This window comes from Tarenaya hassleriana, unplaced genomic scaffold (genome assembly GCF_000463585.1).
Source record: "Tarenaya hassleriana unplaced genomic scaffold, ASM46358v1 Cleome24, whole genome shotgun sequence".
NCBI classification, from domain to species: Eukaryota; Viridiplantae; Streptophyta; class Magnoliopsida; order Brassicales; family Cleomaceae; genus Tarenaya; species Tarenaya hassleriana.
The window spans coordinates 1168702-1191334 of record NW_010965696.1 but is presented as its reverse complement, the minus strand read 5'-3'; the positions used below and the strand labels follow the sequence as shown (position 1 = coordinate 1191334).

The 22633-nt window shown below is 34.1% G+C and overlaps 2 protein-coding genes and 1 non-coding gene across 3 annotated transcripts; 2 read left to right on the top strand and 1 right to left on the bottom strand.

Annotated features, from left to right (window-relative positions):
- Nucleotides 1-219: 219 nt before the first annotated feature.
- Nucleotides 220-920, bottom strand: LOC104815769 (zinc finger protein ZAT12-like). Its single transcript, XM_010544316.1, has one exon. It carries the CDS (start codon nt 900-902, stop codon nt 396-398), a length of 507 nt encoding a protein of 168 aa, XP_010542618.1. The 5' UTR covers nt 903-920; the 3' UTR covers nt 220-395.
- A 12071-nt stretch (nt 921-12991) lies between these two features.
- LOC104815768 lies at nt 12992-14127 on the top strand. The gene is made up of 2 exons (XM_010544315.2): nt 12992-13182; nt 13288-14127. Exons 1-2 carry the CDS (start codon nt 13147-13149, stop codon nt 14023-14025), a joined length of 774 nt encoding a protein of 257 aa, XP_010542617.1. The 5' UTR covers nt 12992-13146; the 3' UTR covers nt 14026-14127.
- Nucleotides 14128-20765: 6638 nt separating this feature from the next.
- On the top strand, nt 20766-20837 carry TRNAH-GUG. The gene has a single exon. It is a non-coding gene; the product is annotated as a tRNA-His (tRNA).
- The last annotated feature ends 1796 nt before the right edge of the window (nt 20838-22633 follow it).

The window sequence follows — 22633 nt, the reverse complement described above, 5'->3', positions numbered from 1 at the left end:
ATTTGCCCCTGCAGTTGAACTCTTCTTTATCTGAATCTCCTTTCAAAAACCATTTTTTTCAATTGGTCTTACTAAATGGATTTGTGTCTTTCTACAAAGTTTTAGTTTTCTTTATATGTAACAAAGACGTTCGGTATTTCAAGCCGAGTCCCTGCATCATAATATATATATATATATATATATATATATGTATGTATGTGAAATTCAAGAAGAAGAAAATTAAAGATAGTGACCAAAAATTAAAATATTGTTTCTGTATCTACATCGGATAGATTCACTTGTGGTGTGCAATGTTCTGTACATAAGTAGTAGTCCAAGACCATAAAAAAAAATCAACTAAACGAGCTAATTAATAATCACAAAAATAAACGTACATGTAAAAAAAAATATAAAAACTATAAGGCCATCCTCCCAAGCTCCAGCTTCAAATCTTCGTTCTCCAACGGCGTAAGATTCAAATCCAAACACAAAACCCTTTTCCCACTTCCGCCGCCAGATTTCTTCATCGTCACCGGCGATGCACGCAACACCTCCGCCTCCTCGCATGATCTCTGGCCAACTCCGCCTCCACCGGCGTCGGCGGCGTGAGCTCCTCCTTTATGCTTCCTCATGTGACCCCCCAAAGCTTGGCCCACGGCGAACTCGGCGCCGCAGATGGGGCAGTCGTGCTTCGCCTGCTTGAGACGCCTCGGCCACGGCGGTGCTTCTCCGTCGACTACCGCCGATCTCCGATGACTCGCACGGTGGCCCCCCAAGGCTTGAAACGACGGGAACACCTTGCTGCACGTCTTGCATGTGAAAACGCGTTTTCCGATGTCGTTTTGGTTCGACGTGGAGTTCGACAGAAGGATCAAGCAACTCGCCATGTTGCTTATCATCTCCATCTCTCTCCCTCTTTCCATCGGTTTATGATGAGGAAGTAAAATTGAAAATGAAAATGATGACTTATTGAACTTGATTGGGGGGGGGGGGGGTAAGAGAAGCAGCTTGTGCTTAGGCATTGACTTTTGCTACATCTAGTGTCGAAATCCCCTCTTTGCCCTTTGTTTCTTCTTAAACATTCATTTTATTTTTATTTTTTTAAATATGAATTAAGTTAAGAGAAAAACCCTCAATATAACTAGATTAACTGAAAAAAAAAATGATTACACCGTCCAATATATAAAATCTGTCATAATCAAAAGTGATAAATTTTGATACCCTTGACCTTGAGATCTCTTCCAAGTGTTTGATTTCTTACTCTTATTATACATTTATTTTAATACACATATTACTTGAAGTTATGATATCTTCCTGTTCATAGTAGAAATGCAAAGTTTTAAATTTCCATTCTATATATATATAATCGTTTTTATTTATAAGATAGAGTCTTAAATTGTGAGGTTATGCCATAGATTTTTTAAATGATTAGTTTGGTAGCTCATGTTATTATATATTATTGTTGACTACATTTCAATAAATTAAATAAAATTTAGTGTAGTAGTATATATTGATATCGACTATATATTTTTCAATAAATTAACCATATACTTTGTATCATTAATGTTTTGCTCTACTAAGTAAATTTTATATCGTGTATCATTGTAATCTAATCAAATACTACAATTTACGTGAATGTATGGGGGGTGTTTATTATTGTTGGGGTCTAAACTAAATAAACGTAAATCCGAATAAGGGCATTTTAGTAATTACGATAAGTACGGGAGTACTTTTCTTTTCGTACGAAACTTTTTGTGATGAGTCATGCGTACGTCACGAAGTACCCAATCAGAAATCCGGGAAAGTTGTGGAGTCGTTGGTCAGACACTCTAGAGTGTTTTACTATTCGCATGCTCTCTCTCTTACACGCGCATCGTGGCGCGTGCATTCAGTCTCCCTTGGTTGGTATTTTCTCCCTTTTCCTAATTTGTCTTTCACATTACCCTTGAATTCTCCTGTTCATTTTGTTTTATTTTATGTTTTTACATTTTTTCAAAAATCTACAAGAACTTTTAAGATTATTAATATTGAGAATAGAAAAAAATTGTTTTCATTATAATTTGTTAATTATCAATCGAAATCGAAGATAAGTTTAGATATGAGATTTAATTTTTATTTAATGAAAAGGTTTCTTTGTATTACATTTATAGACTAATATGGAAGATTCTAATAGTTTACATGAACATAAATAATTTTGATGGATAGTGGAAATATAAACTCTCGTACCAATCACTTACTGGCACGACTAAGATAAACAAAAACGTATTTATGAAACCAGAACAATACTATACATATTTGAATATGACATGTATATATATATATATGGATATTTTATATATCTAATTAGGTGCCCATTTGTTAGAAAATTATAAGACGCGATGGGTGGACACATTTTTTGATCGAAGTCTAGCTTTCAGATCGAAGAAAGCATACATGCAGGGTTACACATTCTTTGAAAATTTGGTAAATAACATTTTGTAAATTAATGTATCAAATATGGTTGACTTTATGGAGAATATTTTTCTATATGGAATTTCTGAAATACAGTATCACGTAAAAGCTTGGTATATTAATTTTTTTAGCAGTCATATAAATAATTATCATTATATGTAAAATATAAAACTTAAATAAATATATAGACCAAATTATAAAAAAAAATATTTATAGCATTCTCCCGCGTGTTGCTATTGTTTTATTAATGTTAACTTATAAAATATTATACACACGCACAATCAACATCAATTTTTCCTCGCTTGGAGTTTCAAACACACAGGCTCTGTTCTTAAAATAATTTAAAATAAGCTTCAATGTTTACTCTTTTAGCCTTTCTATGTTTAAAGATAATTGCAAAAAGTTTACTGATGACTTTTGATTATTCACACTTTTAGTCGAATTGAATTTTAGATTGATGTTTAAAATTTGAATTTTTCAAAAGTTGGCACCTAAAGGAAACGTATTTAATACTTCAATTAGATATATAAATTATTTTTATATTTATTTTTCTTTTTCACAACATTTAAATTATCATATATTAACATATTAAATCTATCGGTAAAAAATAAAAACATATATGGTTTCGAAAAAATAAAAAAATATGTGAACAAAATTTTGACTTTATTTTTTTTATCCAGAAGCTTGATCACTAAAAAATTTGAAATATCTTTTCTTAAAAATTAGGAAAAAAAATCCGTACAAGCAAAGTACAAAATGTCTCGTCAACAAGTGTTAAATGACTCTTCACCACATAGAAAAAGGCCGAGTTATCAAACAAAAATAAAATAAATGAAAAAAAAAACACCCATTTGATTAAGTCAAGGCTCATGCCGTGCTCGTAGGTTGATAGACACATTTAACTACCAGACACACCAACCCTACAGTTTGTACTTTGTAGTTAATATTATACGGTGGAAAGAGTTTTCACATGAGTTACCCGGTTTTCTACAAGATGTAGTTGGATCAAAAATCCGGTGAACTTCCGAATTATCAAAAAAAAAAAATTACCAGACACACCCATATATACACACATATGTATATATGAGACGGTAGTATAATTGTGGAACAATCATATATCTATATTTGTAACCTAAAATGGTAAAAAACCCCATGTTATAAGATTTAGTTAACGAATTGTCTACAAGGAGTAATGAACAGATGGTCAAACGCTGAAACTTGTTTTCTTCATTTGTTTTTTTAATAAAAAACTGCATGGTCCATTAATGATGATGATGATGATGATATATTTTCTTAGCTGTTATGAAATATATAAAACAAGTTTTGTGGAAGAACTCATTATATGGAAATCTATGTGATTGGATCACTCACCCTTTTTCGTAAGTTTTTCTGAATTTTAAAATCATAATATGAATAAGTTTTCTTGTAGAAACGTAGTGAGAATATGAATAAGATATATAATTTTGAAATTGTTCAAAAAGGTTTTGAGGTTGTATAATCCAAAGATTATGTGTTGGGCCAATTTCAACTTCGTATGACTCACTTTGGAATGAACTTTGTTAAGTGATTATTTTATTTTATTTTAATGTAGTTGATGGGCCATTCATTTTGGGCTTAATATATTAATTAACATTAAGCAGAATCCAAATCACCATATGAGAATATATAGTCCAGTATGACTCCTCTGTCTTGCTAATTTACGGCCCCACGCCCAAATAAATCGCGACTTTAAATTATATTAACAATTTGGAACATATATAATATAGTTAAAAAATGTCGAATGTTTCTCTGCCCGCCATTACGTATTTTCCACAAACATTAGTTTTTTTTTTCTTCAAAATTTTCTGCTAAGCACTTCAATAACCTTGTTTTCTTGTGCGCCAAAAGAGAACATTTTTTACTTTTTTTTCATTATTCTCACTAAATCAATCCGTTAATCTATATATTTATATAGTTTTTAGAATATATATATATATATATATATATATATTCAAATTATGATTTTTTTTCCATAGCTTTACTATCGGACGATAACGTTGTAAATGATATGTATATAAATATGTATTAATTTTTTACAAAAAAAATACAACCAATAACACATGAAAACTTTTTAGGATTAATTAAGAACAAGTTTAATATTTTGGATTTACATCCCACGCGTGTGTCGCAGGCTCGTGCGTCGTGGGCTTGGGGTTTGACCCGCAGGCGCCTAAGCCCAACTACGGCCCGAGCGTTAGGCGCGCCTGGTGGCCAGGTCCGGCGGACTGAGGTCTATGGGGACTGTTAGGCGCGGGTGGTGGCCAGTTCGTCTCCGTTTATAAGGGTAGGTAGTCACGGGGTTCCCCAATGTTATCAAAAAAAAAAAAAAAAAAGTTTAATATTTTGGCAAATATCCTTTTACCACGACAAAAACTAAACAAGTAGCTGCAATAAATTATTTTTGTTAGGTTTACCGATTTCTATAAAAAGAAGGAAAACACAAGAGTAATTTAGTTTTTCTCTCGCCATAAATAACTAAAAAGAACAAAATCATCTCTTAATCCCCTTTATGCTAAAAAAGAAGATCCATCTCCGAATCTTTTTGAGATATGTTCGGTCTTATTTCCTAATGCGACGCAACCCCACCAATCATGGACTTAACTGAAACATCCCCACTCACCCACCACCTCCATCATCACCACATCTGACCCTTCCCCTTCGCATTATTATTTTTCACTATAATTACAACTAATATCAATATCAATTTTACTCTTTTTTACCACGACAAAAATGAAGTTTAACCGTGTCGGAGACTTGCATTTTCTTTTCAGCTTAAACCCACCGCGGAAAAAATTAAAATAAATTTAAAAAAAAATTTCTCGTTTCGTTGATCTTCTAAGCAAGTACCAAAGTTTCAAAAAAAATATATGTATACTTTTTATTGCACGAATCAATATATATAATTATATAATAAAGAGTTCCATAGGAATGGAAAGCAACATCCTTCGGAATCTCGTCATTTCCAAATCTCCCTTATAATATTTCCATAATTTTCATAACAAAAACAATTTCCAGTTTCAGCCAAACAAAAAAAAAATTGAGATATGAAAAGGTTGATTTGATAGAACATTATAGCTTAATACCACGTAACTTTAATATCTTTTAATCCCTTGAAAACAGACTCAAGACAAAAATTGAATATGTACTTATATATTCTTTAAAAAAAATATTCGCATATGTTCTTTAAACTTTGGACGGCAAGGAGGATACCCACATTTAAGCGGGTTAAATCGCTGCTTATCAATCTTGCCGCCTCTCCAACAGCTCATGAACTCACCTAATTAATATAATTTTAATCCTATTTTTAATTAGTGATATATATATATATATATATATGCATCTCGTTATATGTAAGAAAATATTTAAAGATGTGATCGGTCATAAGGACTATAATTATCACATACTATATATTTGGTTCAAAAATAATATCGACGTCACAAAATTTATATATGGATGTACAATATAAGAAGTTTGGATCCTGAAAATTTTATCATTAAGGATAAGGATTAATATAAAAAAATATGAACATCCATTGGAAACAAATTTATAACTTTATTATTGATATTTCAATAAATATTATATATATATGGTAACTGTGAGACTTTTTACGCACAGCCTTCGGGCCAGACATCCGTTCGACCCCGCGGGTCGGACAGCATATCGGACAGTAAACTCACCGACCCCTGTACAGTAATCGGTAAACTACGGGGAGCAAGTAAACCCGTCAAAATTGACCGATTCAGAGAAAACTCAGGCCTTAGAAAGAATCGTGTAGAGAGAGTTTGTCATTTTCCAACTGAGATGTGGACTTTCCCAAAGAAAGTGAAATGAAAAGAATCACCGAGAGAATGATTAGCTATATATTGCAGGGGAAAATGGACTGAATGTGAGTTTTTTTTATATATATAAATAGTGTGTGTGTTTATAACCGAAACCTCATAATTATTAGAGAATATATATATATAATGCGCTGCATCATTGTTTTGATACAAATTTTAATTTTTTATATATTAGCAAGTAAGAAAATTGTTTGCTTCAAATGTCAAAAGGTGAAGTCGTCCTCGAGAAATAGGATCCTAAGTTTCTTTTTAACTCGGTAACAATGATGCTTTCCTTTCAAGGTAAAAGCACACATTAAAATACATACACCTATATATATATATATATATATATATATATATATTGTGATGTATAAATGGCATTTGAATCGGTTTTACCCTTTCATTTTTACTCGAAATCATCTTACTTTCAAAGTTCAAATCCCTAGGTGTCAGTGGGAAGAAAACAAAACCCTAACCGAGATATTCGTGCGATTTTGTACTCGTTTATCATTTGTAATTTTAATATGTTAATCTTTTGAAAAAGCATTCACAATAACTTAAATTCATATTTCAATGAGATGTGCACCATATAAAATAATATGCAATTAAAGTATAGTACCGTAGGCCTTTTGTATATCACCAAAGTGTAAATAAAGTTCTCGTTTGGTCATTAAACGTAGAAAATTCCTCGAAATCACGTAGAGGGTTGCACCACGTCCACGTATACATATAGACTATAGTAGGAAGATTAGATGGAGATTTAATGTTAAAAAAAAAAAACAGAAAAAAATAATAATAAAATAAAATCACATAATTCGAGTATTCCAACAATTGAAAGCCACGACAGGAAAAAGCAATAGAGAAGAGGGCATATGATTAGATTACGTATTAACGCGTTTTTACAGCTTAAAGGCAATGAGTCATACTCCCTCACGTGAATCTTTGGTCACATATATATAATATGCATGCAGACAAAATGGATTACTGCTTACATTTATTTTGTGGGTCACATGAAATTTCATCTCTAATTATTTGTATAATCACGTTTATTATTAGGAGAGTAAACATTCCCCTAATATTTACATACATATCACTTTATATCATGCAGTATAGAAAGATTGGAATATACGATATGTATATGAAAAATACATTAATAAAAAAAAAAGTTAACATGTTTTACTCTATTTTCTCTTCAAGGAATAAATGCTTAAAAATGATAAACTAATTCCGCACAATATTATTATGTTTTAAAATCTAGTCGGTTATTATTAAATTTGATCGTAACGACTAAATAAATTCTCAATCAAATTATATCCGATACATTATCTTACTTAGTTGTTAATTTCTCAAACTTGCACCTCGGGAGGTAATAAATATAGAGCTGAGATTATTAAAGACCATCTACAGCATTTAAAAAAAAAATCACTGAAAACATATCATTTCAAATTTTTTATATAACCAAGCGTGAACTGAACCAGTTTACGAGCTGCCATGGAATTTTTTATTTTATATTTATATCAAACTAGGAATAGATTTTTTTTAATGAAATACAATTATAAATGTTTTTGCATTATATGTGTTTTGAATTCACAAGATTTTTTGGTTCGTAAAATACATCAGTTGAGTTATAATTAATTAGGCAATTAACTAACGATTTATACACCTAATTCAAAATTAAGTTTCAAAATCTGGAGTTTTTGTTTTCGTGGTGGGCTCGTAGAGATGTAGAATTCCACGCGTGATGAAGTAGAAATTCAAAGGAGCGATCACGTGCGATAAGATCAAAGGAGAGGAGGCATGCTAGCCACATCGGCACGTGCCCTCGCCGCACGGTGCTCGTAGTGTACGTCCGTATGAATGACACGTGGCAACATTCCATACGCACCCACATGGCTTTTTGTACGTAAACGTCAAACGTCCATGTGCCCTTCCGCTACACGACAATCTCGTTAGCTTTGCTCTTTCTTTTTTTTAGCCTTTTTTAATTCTAATTATTCCTTCTTTTAATTATATTTGTATATCTTTTTTTTTTTTGGTAAAAGATTCTGTTATGAAATGGATAAGAAGGGTTTAAGTTAAATAACAGGGTTTGAATGTTTCATGTAGGTACATGTTAGCAGATATTGTTACTAATTGTGTCAGATGGGAAATAAAAAAAAAATCTGTACATTTTGCCAATTACTTTTGAAATATTCTGAATTTGAGTAATGGTCTAACAAAGAGTTGCATTCTTAATATTATACGGTGGAGATAAAACCTATATATATATATATATATTACTATACATTACTATATTATAATGCCTAAGATTCCCTAAAAAAAATGGAAAACAATCTCGTTAGGACATGACGTTATTCACAGTGTTTAGATCAACTTTCTGTCTTTCAAAGAAAACGACCAACTTTTCAAATTTTCGTATATATTACGTACTAATATTCCATGTGTTTCCTAAAATAATGAAAATCAATTTTTCATCGAATTCGCATAATACGATATACCAGTGTAAAATATGAATCTCTCAACAAAATTTTCTTGACGGGCAAAAAATTTGAATTCAAAAGTACGTAAACTACATCTCAGAATTCAGCCATGCAAGAGAGCCACGTGGCGATTTAATTATTTTTTACGTTATTGCATTGCTAGGTCGACGGGTAAAGTCGTTACTCGTTACGGGGGAAACGGTGAAAAGGGGAACCGGTCTCAACTTTTTCGGACAATTTTGTCCTCGTAATTTTCGCATAATTACAATAGTATCGTCTAACGGGTAGATACTAGATACTATGTTATAGGTCTTTTAAGTATGATTAATAGTGTATTTAGATAAAAGATTAATTACATGACCTATTGCAATCGATTCAATGCTGTGAGATATTATATAGATATATATACTCTAATTAACCATTAATTATATAGTATAGTAGAATGTGAAAGATACCCAAAAGAGTATGTCGTAAGAATTACGAAAGTTTACCTACGTAGATATTTTACCGTGTTTTTTCTTTTTTCTTTTTTCTTTTTTCTTTTGGACGTTTTAAAAAAAGTTATATATCCTTTTAAGGAATTAAGCATGATAGTGGGCGAGTGGTTGAAAGGGTGTTGCTCTTGGGACCCCGGTCACCAGTTCGAATCCAGCTGCTGGGGAGGGAGGGGGTGTTTTCTCGGTTGGGAGGGTGTTGCTCTCTGGGTCCCTGTCACCGGACCTCTAAAAGCTGTTCCTGGGCCTGAGGGGATGTAGGTTGAGCCGAAGACCCAGGTGAATCTCTCGGTTATCAAAAAAAAAAGAAAGAATTAAGCGTGATACTAAAAGTAAATTATTTTATCTATTTAAATTCATTTTTGAGTATCGATAATAACAACAAACAATCATCTTACAATTTGACAATATACATATAATACTACACATATATAATTATGCATATATATATATAGTGTAATTTACAGTGTTTATGTCGACCTCGATGTAATATTGGGAGCTTAAATATTTTATTGAGCAGAGCAAGTAGACGTCAATGCAGCTGTTGGAGATAAGGGCCAATCGCTTAATTTGTTTATGCAAATGGATTAAAGTATAATTAATTATCACAAAATCATATGCTAATGTGATGAAGCAACCACGGATACATTGAACTGAAGGGAAGACAATCCGTTTTATAATCCGCCGGATTTGTCTTAACCCACATGTATAACCTAGCGACTTTTGTCTCTTTCCCGACGCACGGCGATTTTATTTTATTTTTATATATAATCATTCATGCATATATATACGCAGACACGCATGTATTCTACAGCATAAAATGACATTCTTTTCCTAAAAAAACTCACAAAATTAATGATATCTTAGGATTATATAATATGGTTGGATAATGCATATAGTTTGACCATGGAATTATAATGGTATGCTCATCAATAATGTGATTAGACAATCTAAGGGCTTTTGATCTATGATCATTTGTGAGCTTATTGATTATCTTAATTTTGCCCGTTTCCTATTATCAGTATATAAAGACCACGTTATTTTTTTTCAGAAAATTTAAATTTGGAAAAATAAAATAAAAGTAGACAACCATGTTATATGCATATTATTGTGATTCCTCTGCCACGTTCGTCATCTGTCCTTCGCGCATAAGTGTCTATATATATACGCACGCACATAGGAAGATGAATATCAACATATCGAAAATTAAAATTTGAATTTCTATATTTATTTTGGTATATTTAGGATACTTTGAATCATTTAAGTTGGTTTAAATTAAATTAGAATCGTCTTAACTGGCATAATTTGAAGATAATTATTAAATCATGTTTCTTATCAAACTTGGTTCCATATAGCGTTTGGTGTTTCGGAAATTGAAAATCTAAATTTGCTAAAATTTAAAAGAAATTTTTCTAATGGATTTCATAATACACATTAGGTAATTAGAGATAAATATGTGCAAATATATAATAGATCTTTTTGGTTCAGTTTCTTATATACGTGTATATATACAGATATATATAAGAAATTGAATCAAACTATGAAATTAAAACGAAACTTAATCAAACTAGAAAATTAAATTGAATTAAACATATAATATATTTGCGTATGTATCTCTAACAGTACTGGATACTGGGTTTATAGAAACTAAATCGATGTAATTAATTTAGAATTTATTCACCGTATAATTTTGTCATTATATATAATTATATATATATCCTCATACTGACGAAACCCATGTGGCTGGCGGGAATAAAAAGCATTAACAATTGCTGGACACGGTTAATTATAAAATTAAAATACTAGTTAAGAATTAAGTCAAACTATTTGTTATGGAGTTCCTCTTGTCAGGCAATCTAAGAACTCTTTTGGTTAGATATTATATATTAATGCGTACTTCTTTGTTAAATTAAATAGATGCTCCAATTAATTTCATAAATATTATTATTTATTGACCCATTCACTAAAATATTGTTTGATCATTATTGTATTCCATGTTTAAATGACATGATTAAATGATATTGACAAATATACTGTCTTTTATCGTAACAAAATAGTTATGAAAAAGAACAAAGTTGGTAATTTTGTATATATCTTTGTTAAAAAATCTTAATCATAATCGTAATATTTTTGTATTGATATGTTTGGATCACTAAACCGTTAAATCTTAAATGGTAGAATTCCAAATATTTACCTAGGATTTTGTTTTTGGATTTTGTTGCCTTAATTAGTTTTATGAAGATTAGCAAAAACAATTTATTATTCGTTTAAAAATGAGAAACATTACACTTTATTTAAATTTTTAATAAAATGACCACTTATGGTTGTTCAAAAACTATATGTAGGATTTAGTTTTTTAAAATATTTTAATGTAATAATTGAAATGGAAATTAATGGGCATAATCTCAGCCTATCATCGCGTCTGACTAACTCCCGCCACAAGAAATTTCGTTTAGTTTCCTGAATTATTATTATTGTGTATCGCTCCAATAATAGAAACTATTATGGTTTATGGTAATAAATTATCGATTATAAATGAGTAATTAATGTGACGAAAAGTAGCTAACATTTAAAAAATGGGGATGGAAGTTGCTAAATCAATTTCACGACTTAGGAAATTGCCTCTTTCATATCATTACAACTGGCTTGTTTGGGAAATTAGATGTTTGAGCCTCTTGATTAATATATATATATATATATATATATATATAATATGTGTGTGGATTCATACGTATATTTTATATATTTATATTTATGTTGATGTAAATGATGCACGTGAAAGTAAAATCTAAAGACATTCTTTTTTAGTTAATAAAATAATACCTCTCGGATAATTGAATACTCCCTCCATTTCAAAATAATTATTGTTTTAGGTTATTTTTATATTTTTTAAGAAAAGAGAAAAAAAGTCACATATATCTTTATTTAATGATAAAACAATGTTATCATTAATAATTTATTGGAATTTGATAGGGATAAAATTGGAAACTATTGTAAAAAAAATGTCTTGAAAATGTAGAATAACAAATATTTTGAAACATGAAAAATAACCCAAAACTACAAATATTTTGAAACGGATGGAGTATATTTTTATATATTTATATTTAGTTGATGTAGATGATGGATCGTTAAAATCGACACGAAATCGTCTTGTTTTTTTTTATTTATAATTATTTAAGTTTGTCTTTAAATTCTAAAATAAGTTTGTATTATAATTTTTAATATTTCTTATAAAAAAATTGTGAAGAACAAAAATAAAAATTAAATTTATGCCATCATCAGAAAAAAAAATAAAAGATCGATGATAATTGATTTTTATGCAAGAGTTTGAAAACCTTTTACAATTATGGATATGTGACTAGAAAAAAAAACAAGAGAGATAGCCCACTCGAGAAAGGTTTTCATTTTATAAACATATAATTATATATGTAAAATAAATGTCATATATATTACGAATACGAAAATATTGAATAACACATTATTTTAAGCAAGAGACAAGGGCCCCCCTCCTTGATAAGGCGATGACGGTGGAGAGAGTACTTGGAAGGAGCTCAATGTTACTCGCAGGGAGAGAGGACAAATATGGAATCTTTTGACAATTATTCAAATATATAAAAAAAAATATTTGGTTCCAATTAGTTATAAACTTATACTTCTATTTTATTTTATTTTATTTTATTTAATGTATGGACTACCCTTTTCTCCCCCCTTCGTATCATGACTTTCTTCTGCTCTATAAGAGCAACTGCAAACCATTCTCTGCAGCCTCCTCCTCCTCCCTCTCTCTCTCTCTCTCTCTCTCTCTCTCTCTCTCTCTCAGACACGCAACAGACAGAGAGACACTTCTGTTGTGTAAGGAAACAGAGCAAAAGACAGACAAGAATGGAGGAATTGGGTTCTATATGGTTTTACCAAGAGGTGGGTCTTGTTTTTTTTTTTTTTACAATTTCAACTGTCATCGCAAGAATTCGGCTTTTTGTTCTTTGATTCTTCAAATCTAAAGATCCGATTCGTTTTAAGCAGAGCATTGACGAACTAAGGCAGAAGCTTCAGTACACTTCGTTTGAACTGGAGGCTCTGAAAGCGAAGGCAGACGAAGAGACGAGACTTCACAGAGAAGAGGTGAAGAAGCTTCTTCATCTCCTCAAGCTCGCATGTCAGGACAGAGACGAAGCCAAGGACCAGTTCCAGAGACTCCTCAAGAAACAGATCGCGACAGATCACGACAATGTTCTTGCAATGCCTCCGAATCCCAAGGTCAACTCAAGCATCACCGAGTCAAACAGCCTCTCGCTCGGCTCCCCACCCGTCGACTCGTTCTTTGAACCGGTCACTTCCCCCGAGTTCTCCGACCTCAACAACGTGGCCGACCCGGTTCACGGATTCGGATTCGGGAACCAAGCCAGCGATTCTCGGATACCCTTTTCTCAGAACTGTCACGTCTCGCCTTCGACGGTCAAGATCGATCCCGTGGACGCTCTGATCGACAAGATGGTAGAAGGGAAGGCATTGCCGGTGAAAGGGAGGCTTCTGAAGACTGTGATGGAATCAGGGCCACTGCTTCAGACTATGCTCCTCGCAGGTCCTCTTCCGCGGTGGCGAAACCCTCCGCCATTGCAGCAGAACTTCAGAGTTCCTCGGATATCGGACTCTTACGAGGTTTCAAGAGGGTGTTCTTTGACGTCATCATCCATGCTCAGTTTCGTCGGTTGTTCTGTGTCGGGCATCCACCATGTTCCCAAGCGGCAGAGATTTCATTAGCCGTGTAAAGATTAATTTATAAAGGGTTTCTTTGGTTAGAACGGTATTGAGATATTCATTTTCCATCTTACTATATATAATGAATGTATATGATTCTCTCGAATTGGTGATCTTAAGATATAATTGTTTCCTGTGGCAATCCATCATAATTTAATTGCATTAGGATTAAGATGTGGAACCATTCAGTTTCAAGTTTGTTCCACTTAGTCCGAGAGATCTATTGCTGGGAGGGCGTATTCCTTTTGCCGAAAACCCGGAAAAACATGCTGAGACATCCAATCATCGAAGACGGTCCATGAAAACAAATAGGAACGATGACATATTGTTGAAGAGCAACTAACCGAGCCAGCCGAGGATCAATTAGCCAAAACCTTAGAACCGAAGAGAAGGTCTGAAGAAAGAGAACAGAGTATCTAGCCAATTAATTCTTCTACAGATTTAGGCTCGATTGAATCTGTTTACATGGTAAACTTGCACCGATTGCTATTTGTCAATATTTTCCAACGTATTTTCCTTTTCCTACACCTTAGAAAAGTCTATATTATGTAATTATTTACCTGTGAATAATATCAGAACAGAGAATATTTTTTTCTTCTTGAACTTCTTCTCACGTTCATCTTCTTCCTCTTCAATGTCTTCTCTTCTGTTTTGATAACGATTCTGATAAAATCTTTATGGTATCAGAGCTCTAAGATCACTTCCGCTCTCATCTATTCTTCTATTTGTTCTTCTCCCTATTTCTCGATAGAAACACAAACCCATATCCCTGTTTTTTTTCCTCTTCTTCGGTATCATGGAGCACATGACCAAACCGATCCCTATCACTCTTAATGGGGAAAACTATTTTTACTGGTCGAAAGCCGCAAAGGCAACGCTCAGTAACAAGGGATTATGGAGTCATATTGTCGATGGAAAGGCACCCTCTTCCCCTCCACAGATAGAGGCCGAAGGAGAGGCTCTTGAAATGGGTCCTCGACAACGACCCACTGACAAAACCGAGGAGAAAGCACGCTGGCATCAAGATGATCAACTTGCCTTGGTCCTCCTGCAAGGTTCCCTTGACCACAACGTGCTCCAGTCCTTCATCTCTATGGAATCTGCCAAAGCCTTGTGGGACGCTTTGAAAAGCGTTTACGGTAACTTGTCTAATATCAGTCGAATTTATGAGATTAAAAAGAAGTTAGCTAACCTGCAGCAACAAGGCCAACAGTTCAATCAGATCCAAGGCACTTACACGGCACTCTGGTCTGAACTAGAAGAGATCCGACCTTCCACTGTTGATCCCCTGGTCTCGCTTCAACGTACAGAAGAAGACAAAGTGTTTGGTCTGGTCACACGCGTGATCGATGTTGGATTCTTAATCCACATCTTAAGCCAGCCCGATACCGTGAAGCTTCTCCGAAGGCTGCTGCCATGAGTGCCGGGAATACTATATCGTTTACTCAAGATGAATTCAAACAATTTGTTCTTTCCTTGAAAGACAAAGACAGTGGTAATTTCTCTTCCCTTTCTATCCCACACATTGTGATTGATTCTGGAGCCTCTACTCATATGTTTAATGATAAGTCTTTATTCTTTAAACTTGAACACTCGTATGGCATGGTAACAGTTGCTAATGGTAAGTTTGTTCCTATTAAAGGAACCGGTTTAGTTCGGCTATTTGGTAAAGAATTCTCGGCTCTATATGTTCCCGAGTTTAGCACCAACTTATTATCTATTTCACAACTTATTCATGACACTTCTTGTCGTGTTCTCTTTGATTCTAATGGGGTATTTTTTCAGGATACTGAGTCGGACGATACGTTTGGCAAAGGAATCAAGCATGGCAATCTCTACTATATCGAAGATTTTCATCGCTCCTCGCATTCTCTATTTCATGTTTCTCATTCGTTATGGCATGCTAGATTAGGGCATCCTCATAATAAAGTCCTCCGATTACTTGTTCCGAACACCAAGACTAGCGTAGATCATGATCTTTGTGAAGCTTGTGTGCTTGGTAAACATTGTCGATCGGTATTCCCTATTTCAAACACAATTTTTGATAATGCATTTGATTTGGTTCATTCCGATGTATGGACCTCACCATGTTTTTCGAGGGATAATTATAAATACTTTGTCACTTTTATTGATGAAAAAATAAAATATACATGGTTATATTTCTTAAATAACAAAAGCGACGTGTTCGAAACATTCAAGTTATATCATGCTTTTATTGCTAACCAATTTGGTAAACAGATTAAGTGTCTTCGCACGGATAACGGCGGCGAGTACACTAGTCATTCATTTCGGAACTTTCTTCATCAACACGGTATTATTCACCAACGGTCTTGTCCGAATACACCGCAACAAAATGGAGTTGCCGAGCGTAAGAATCGACACTTAATGGAGGTTGCTCGCACGCTTCTTTATCATCGTAATGTCCCGAAACACTATTGGAGCGATGCGGTGAAGATGGCTTGCTACCTTATCAATCGGCTACCGACTCAAATTCTTCACGACCAATCGCCTTTTGAGGTATTACATACTCGTAAAGATTCTCTTGAACACTTACGCGTTTTTGGTTGTGTTTGTTTTGTCCATATAGATGAAGGGCAACGAAATAAGCTTCAACCAAAGAGCATACGGTGTATTTTCTTGGGCTATCCATCGGACCAAAAGGGGTACACGTGCTATCATCCCGAAACAAAGCGAATCTACACTTCCCGTGACGTGAAGTTTGACGAAAATCTTGGATACTTTGACAAGATAGATTGGAAGGCCTTTGACAATCTTTTCGTTCAAGGAACCGATTCAAATCCATATCCTGAACAGCTCCGCTACTCTTATCAGCATCTTGGCTCTCTTCCTCGGACGCCGGATGTTCTCGATGGATCTATTCAGCCCGACGTTATTGATGTCGATTCACGTCCCCATGATCTCCACGTCCCAGTCACACAGCTGAACCTTCCTGTGCAGGTTTCGCCTCTTGTTCTTCCTTCTACTAATGCAGGTTCTCGACAGGGGGAAGAAGCGGACTTGCCGGCACTTCCGGTGACTTCTCCGGCGTTATCTGCTCCCACTGGTCCTTCAACGGACCTTTCGGTAACTCCTCCAGCACCGCATGTCCCTGTAAATGTCGAACCTGATGATGCAGATCCCATTGGTTCTGTTCCCCTCATTGCTATTCCTTCCCCGCCGAAATTACGTCGCAGTACACGTCCTCCGAAGCCCTCTTGGAAAACTCTTGCAAACACCAAGAACCATGCAACTAATGTTGCTTATCCGATAAGTTCTTTTATCTCCCTTGACTTTTTCCCTCCCCATGCACAATTGTTTTTTAGTGGTATTGCACAGGAATCTGAGCCACAGTCCTATGCCCAAGCCAAGGATTCGCCGATGTGGATTCAAGCCATGCATGAAGAACTAGCTGCTCTAGAACGTAATCAGACTTGGCAGCTCATCGACCTACCTCTCGGCAAGAAAGCCATTGGCTCGAAATGGGTATACAAAATCAAATATAAAAGTAATGGAGAGATCGAGCGGTACAAAGCTCGTTTAGTTGCACAGGGCTTCACTCAAACATACGGGAAAGATTACACTGACACTTTTGCTCATGTTGCTAAAATTCCTTTTATTCGTGTTATACTTTCTCTTGCCGCTAATCTTTGTTGGTCTCTGTCACAGCTCGATGTCAAAAACACATTTTTACAAGGCGACCTACAAGAAGAAATTTTCATGAAACCACCGCCGGGATACACCGACGACAATCGTGTTTGCCGTCTCACTAAAGCCATTTATGGGTTGAAACAATCTCCGCGTGCATGGTACCAAAAATTGCATGATGCCCTTCTCGCAAAAGACTTCTTGCGAAGCCATTCTGACCACTCACTATTCATTAGACATACAGAATCGGGTATCATCGTTCTTTTAGTCTACGTAGACGATATCATACTTACGGGTAGTGACTCTATTGGCATTAATGATACAAAACTTTATTTGCAAACTGTCTTTGATATTAAAGATCTTGGTCCGCTTCAATATTTTCTTGGGATAGAAGTTACTCGGGTTTCACATGACATTTTTCTTTCGCAATGCAAATATACACTTGATCTTCTCACTGAGACAGGAAAGTTTGGTGCCAAGCCCGTCCGCACACCACTTGAGGAGCATTTCAAGGATCAACGCGAGGGGGAATTACTTGAAGATGCGGAGCAATATCGTCGCGTTGTAGGTAAGCTTATCTATCTCACAATTACACGACATGATCTAAGCTTTGTTGTGCACCAGGTTAGTCAATGGATGCACGCACCAACTACAACTCACTGGCAAATGGTGGATCGAATACTAAAGTATTTGAAAGGGACACCAAACAAAGGCTTATGGATGAAGAAAAACAATCATACGGAGATCATTGGCTATTGCGATGCAGATTGAGCAGGAGACAGAACGGATCGGAAGTCCACAACTGGATATTGCACTTTCATCGGAGGTAATCTTGTCACATGGAAAAGCAAAAAACAAACCGTGGTAGCAAGATCAAGTGCGGAAGCCGAATATCGAGCCATGGCAAACACCACTAGTGAGATCATTTGGTTGAAGCAACTCTTGAAGGATCTTGGAATCGACTCAATGCAACCGGTTCCCCTTCATTGCGACAACCAAGCAGCACTACACATCGCGGCCAACTCGGTATTTCATGAGAGAACGAAGCACATCGAAGTTGACTGTCACTTTATTAGAGAGAAGATCACAAATGGTATTATATCTCCGATGTACACACGAAGTCAGGATCAACTTGCTGATATTTTTACTAAGGCGACTAGTTCTTTTGTTCTCAACAAAGTTCTCTTCAAGATTGGTCTTACTGAATATCGCCGACCAATCTTGAGGGGGAATGTTGAAGAGCAACTAACCGAGCCAGCCGAGGATCAATTAGCCAAAACCTTAGAACCGAAGAGAAGGTCTGAAGAAAGAGAACAGAGTATCTAGCCAATTAATTCTTCTACAGATTTAGGCTCGATTGAATCTGTTTACATGGTAAACTTGCACTGATTGCTATTTGTCAATATTTTCCAACGTATTTTCCTTTTCCTACACCTTAGGAAAGTCTATATTATGTAATTATTTACCTGTGAATAATATCAGAACAGAGAATATTTTTTTTCTTCTTGAACTTCTTCTCACGTTCATCTTCTTCCTCTTCAATGTCTTCTCTTCTGTTTTGATAACGATTCTGATAAAATCTTTACATATAAGACCGGCCTTTAGAACCCAAGCCTCGGTGGTCGAATGGTTGGTGAACAGACAAAACTTGATCTCACCCCTGATTCAATTCACGGTATGGGTATTAGCGGCTTAAAACGAGTCCGACTCGCGGACTGCTTCGTGAGGGAGCCTATATTTTTTCGAGTCGGACTCAAAATATTTGATTCCAGATTGGCTTGCAAAACAGTAAAAAAAAAAAAATTTAAAAAAATTAATATTTTTATATATATATTTAAATATTTTTATACATAAATAATATTTTTATTATATATTTAGTTTGTTTTGTTGAAAAATTTAAATATGTTTTAAATATTTTTTAATATTTTAAAATTTTATATATTTAGCGTGTGGACCGTCTCGTTTGGCTCGCAGGTTTAGATGATTTGGATTAGGATGATCTATTTTTGGCTCATTAGAAAATGGGTCGGATTGGACTAGGCTAAAATTTTCCAACATCAGAATGAGTCGGATTGGTCTGGGTCGGACCAGCCCGTTTTACACACCTAATGGGTACGGTCGGGGATGTTGTAAGACAGTAATTTGTCTGGTCTTTCCTTCGGTCCTGCGGGAAATGCAATTACGTCGGATGCCCGGTAAAATTTCGGATCATCCCCCAAAAGAACGGCTTTTAGTCCAAAACAAGAGCTTGGGTCCGAATATCTGAAACTATATAATAGGAAAAGGAATGGAGGGGGAATGTCTTTTCCGAAAGGAAGAGAAACGCTGAGGATCATCAGACATCTCCTCGTCTTTTTCAGACATTTCGTGTTCTTGAGCTTGGAACAAGAACATGGCGTGCCTAACCTAAAGAAGATGAAAAACAACGCAAAGACATTTCCTGTTCTCGAGACATGCATGCACACACACACACGCACATTCTATATTCTTTATTCTTGGATTACGGCACTGTGTGGCTTTTTGGATTTGCCCATGTGACCGTTGAAGTTAGGCTCGAAACATGTTCTGCTTCAATATCAAAACGCATATGTAGGGAGAGAGAGAGAGAGAGAGAGAGAGAGAGAGAGAGAGAGAGAGAGAGGATAATTTCAATGTCGTAATCCAATAGAATTCTGGAGCGCTATTACATGTGATGAGGGTTCTAAGTCCTCGCTCTATAATTAGAACATGTTCTGTATATCTTTTGTTATTATTAATGTCTTTATAATCTGTATATCTATATAATCAATCAATCTCTGTAATTAAAAGTTTTTTTTTTATATAAACAACTTATACATTTTTTAGTATAATATCGACTTTCAATAATAATTTTATACAACTTCATCGAATGCTATCATAACCTTCTTCATACAAAGGGGCAACAAAACAATTATATGATTATACAAGATTTATTTTTCCACTAATTTGCCTAACGATAAAAAAAAATCTAAATAGGGAGAGACAATGAGATGAAATCTCAATGAAAAGACGAATTAGGAGAGCAAATCTAATACCAAGTAAAAACCAAACAAAATTTAATAGATACTTGCACAATAAAAGTGGCTGTAGTTTAGTGGTTAGAATTCCACGTTGTGGCCGTGGAGACCTGGGCTCGAATCCCAGCAGCCACACTGTTTTTCAATTTTTTTTTTGTTTTAAAAATATTTTATAATGTAGTGACGGGAATAATATGGCTAGTTTATTGTTTTTTTCTTTTGTTGGGCTTGTTCTTTTCAAGATTAATATTCTTGACGGCGGGAGATTATCCGTTTGCTGACGGAGAAAATCCGCCGTTAGGCTTGGAGAACGGTATGCCATACCATTGATGTAAATGAATCGGATCACACACTTACTTCCATTTAATTAATTATATTTAATTTTTATAGAAAATTTGTTAAATTTTAAATAAAACTGTTAAACGTCTCGATTATAAATAAAGTTTTGATAAAATTCCTGTTTAAAAAATATGTGATATATAATTCAATAAAAATGTTATCAAACATGCACGTGAAATGTAAATATATATATATATATATATATATATATATATTATATACTGGAGCCCAACCAACACAGGAATCGCGTTAGAGAATAATACATATCTCAAAACGTTCTTTAATGGGCCGTCAGAAAGCCTTACGTGGTGATGAGATGATACTTTTTAATATTTGGGCCTGAAAAAAACTTGTTTATGGGCTTTTGAGAGTGTCATGCTGTTCATCAGATGGGGAAGCGAACTACCTGTCGTTTTTTTTCATTCATGATTCTCAATACAGTTGAGGATTCTATCACCTAAAAAAAGATAAATCTACAAAATACCATTTGGTGTTAAAAAAAAAAAAAAAAGACGAAACAGAGGTGAATACAAGGGAATAAAGAGACGATCAGATGTAGAAAAATCAAAATGGACGAGTCTTGCAAAATTTATCAAGAGATATGTTGAAAATTTGACAAAATTATATAATACTATGTGATATTTAGATTTGATTTTATTTCTATCTTTAGATATTTATGTTAATTCAATAAGATATTTTGTAATTCTATTTCTATCTATAAATATTGTATAATTTGAGGTTGAATAATGATAATTTCTAACCGTTTTAGTACAAAAAAAGGGTATAATGAAGGAAAACATTGGCATGCATGTAAAAAAAGCGAGGCATGACATAATAATGGTGTGATTGGTTGCGTGGGAATTAGGGTTTTATTAGTGGAAACATGAAAGCAGTTCGATGTTGGGAAAAGCACGCAGAACCAAACAAAAGACCTATATATATTACATATATATATATATATATATATACACACACACACGACACAATATTTCATATATCACATTCTTCTCCTCTTCCTTTTGACTATTTTCTTCTCTTTTTTTATCCTTTTGTGCAATCTTCATCAGGAGGGAGTGAGACATTTCGGTTAAAATCGAATCGATCATAATAAAATCTTATTTAATTATATATTATATATTCGAAACGATCGAAATTGATATAAAATTGGAATGGATATAAATTTTTGAAAAATGAAAAATTCAAACTTGAACAAGACATAAAAATAACCAAAAGACCTCAAACCAGAACGAAAATAAATTGAATCCAACATATTAACCGAAAATTATTAGATACAATTTGTATAAAACCAAAAAATCTAGATCCGAAAATAATCGGACCCAAGTCAAAATCTGAAATATCCACACCTTATATGCAAAGATTATAGAAAACACGCGATGTGGTTTAAATCATATATGCAAGGATTATGGATTCGAGAAAATCGAGCTTATTTTACGATCTCATCCTTGTTATTTCTCTCGTAATTATTTAAGCTATAAGTTTTTTATATTTGAGTGGTGCCTATACAGAAAGCTACACTATTTCTCTCTCTATATTTTTTATTTATGTGGTCTGTAATCTATTTTGAACTAAGC

Coding starts and splice junctions, on each gene's coding strand:
- LOC104815769 (XM_010544316.1), bottom strand. CDS start 902: ATGGAAAGAGGGAGAGAGATGGAGATGATAAGCAACATGGCGAGTTGC.
- LOC104815768 (XM_010544315.2), top strand. CDS start 13,147: ATGGAGGAATTGGGTTCTATATGGTTTTACCAAGAG. Junction 13,183..13,287: donor CTATATGGTTTTACCAAGAG/GTGGGTCTTGTT, acceptor CGTTTTAAGCAG/AGCATTGACGAACTAAGGCA.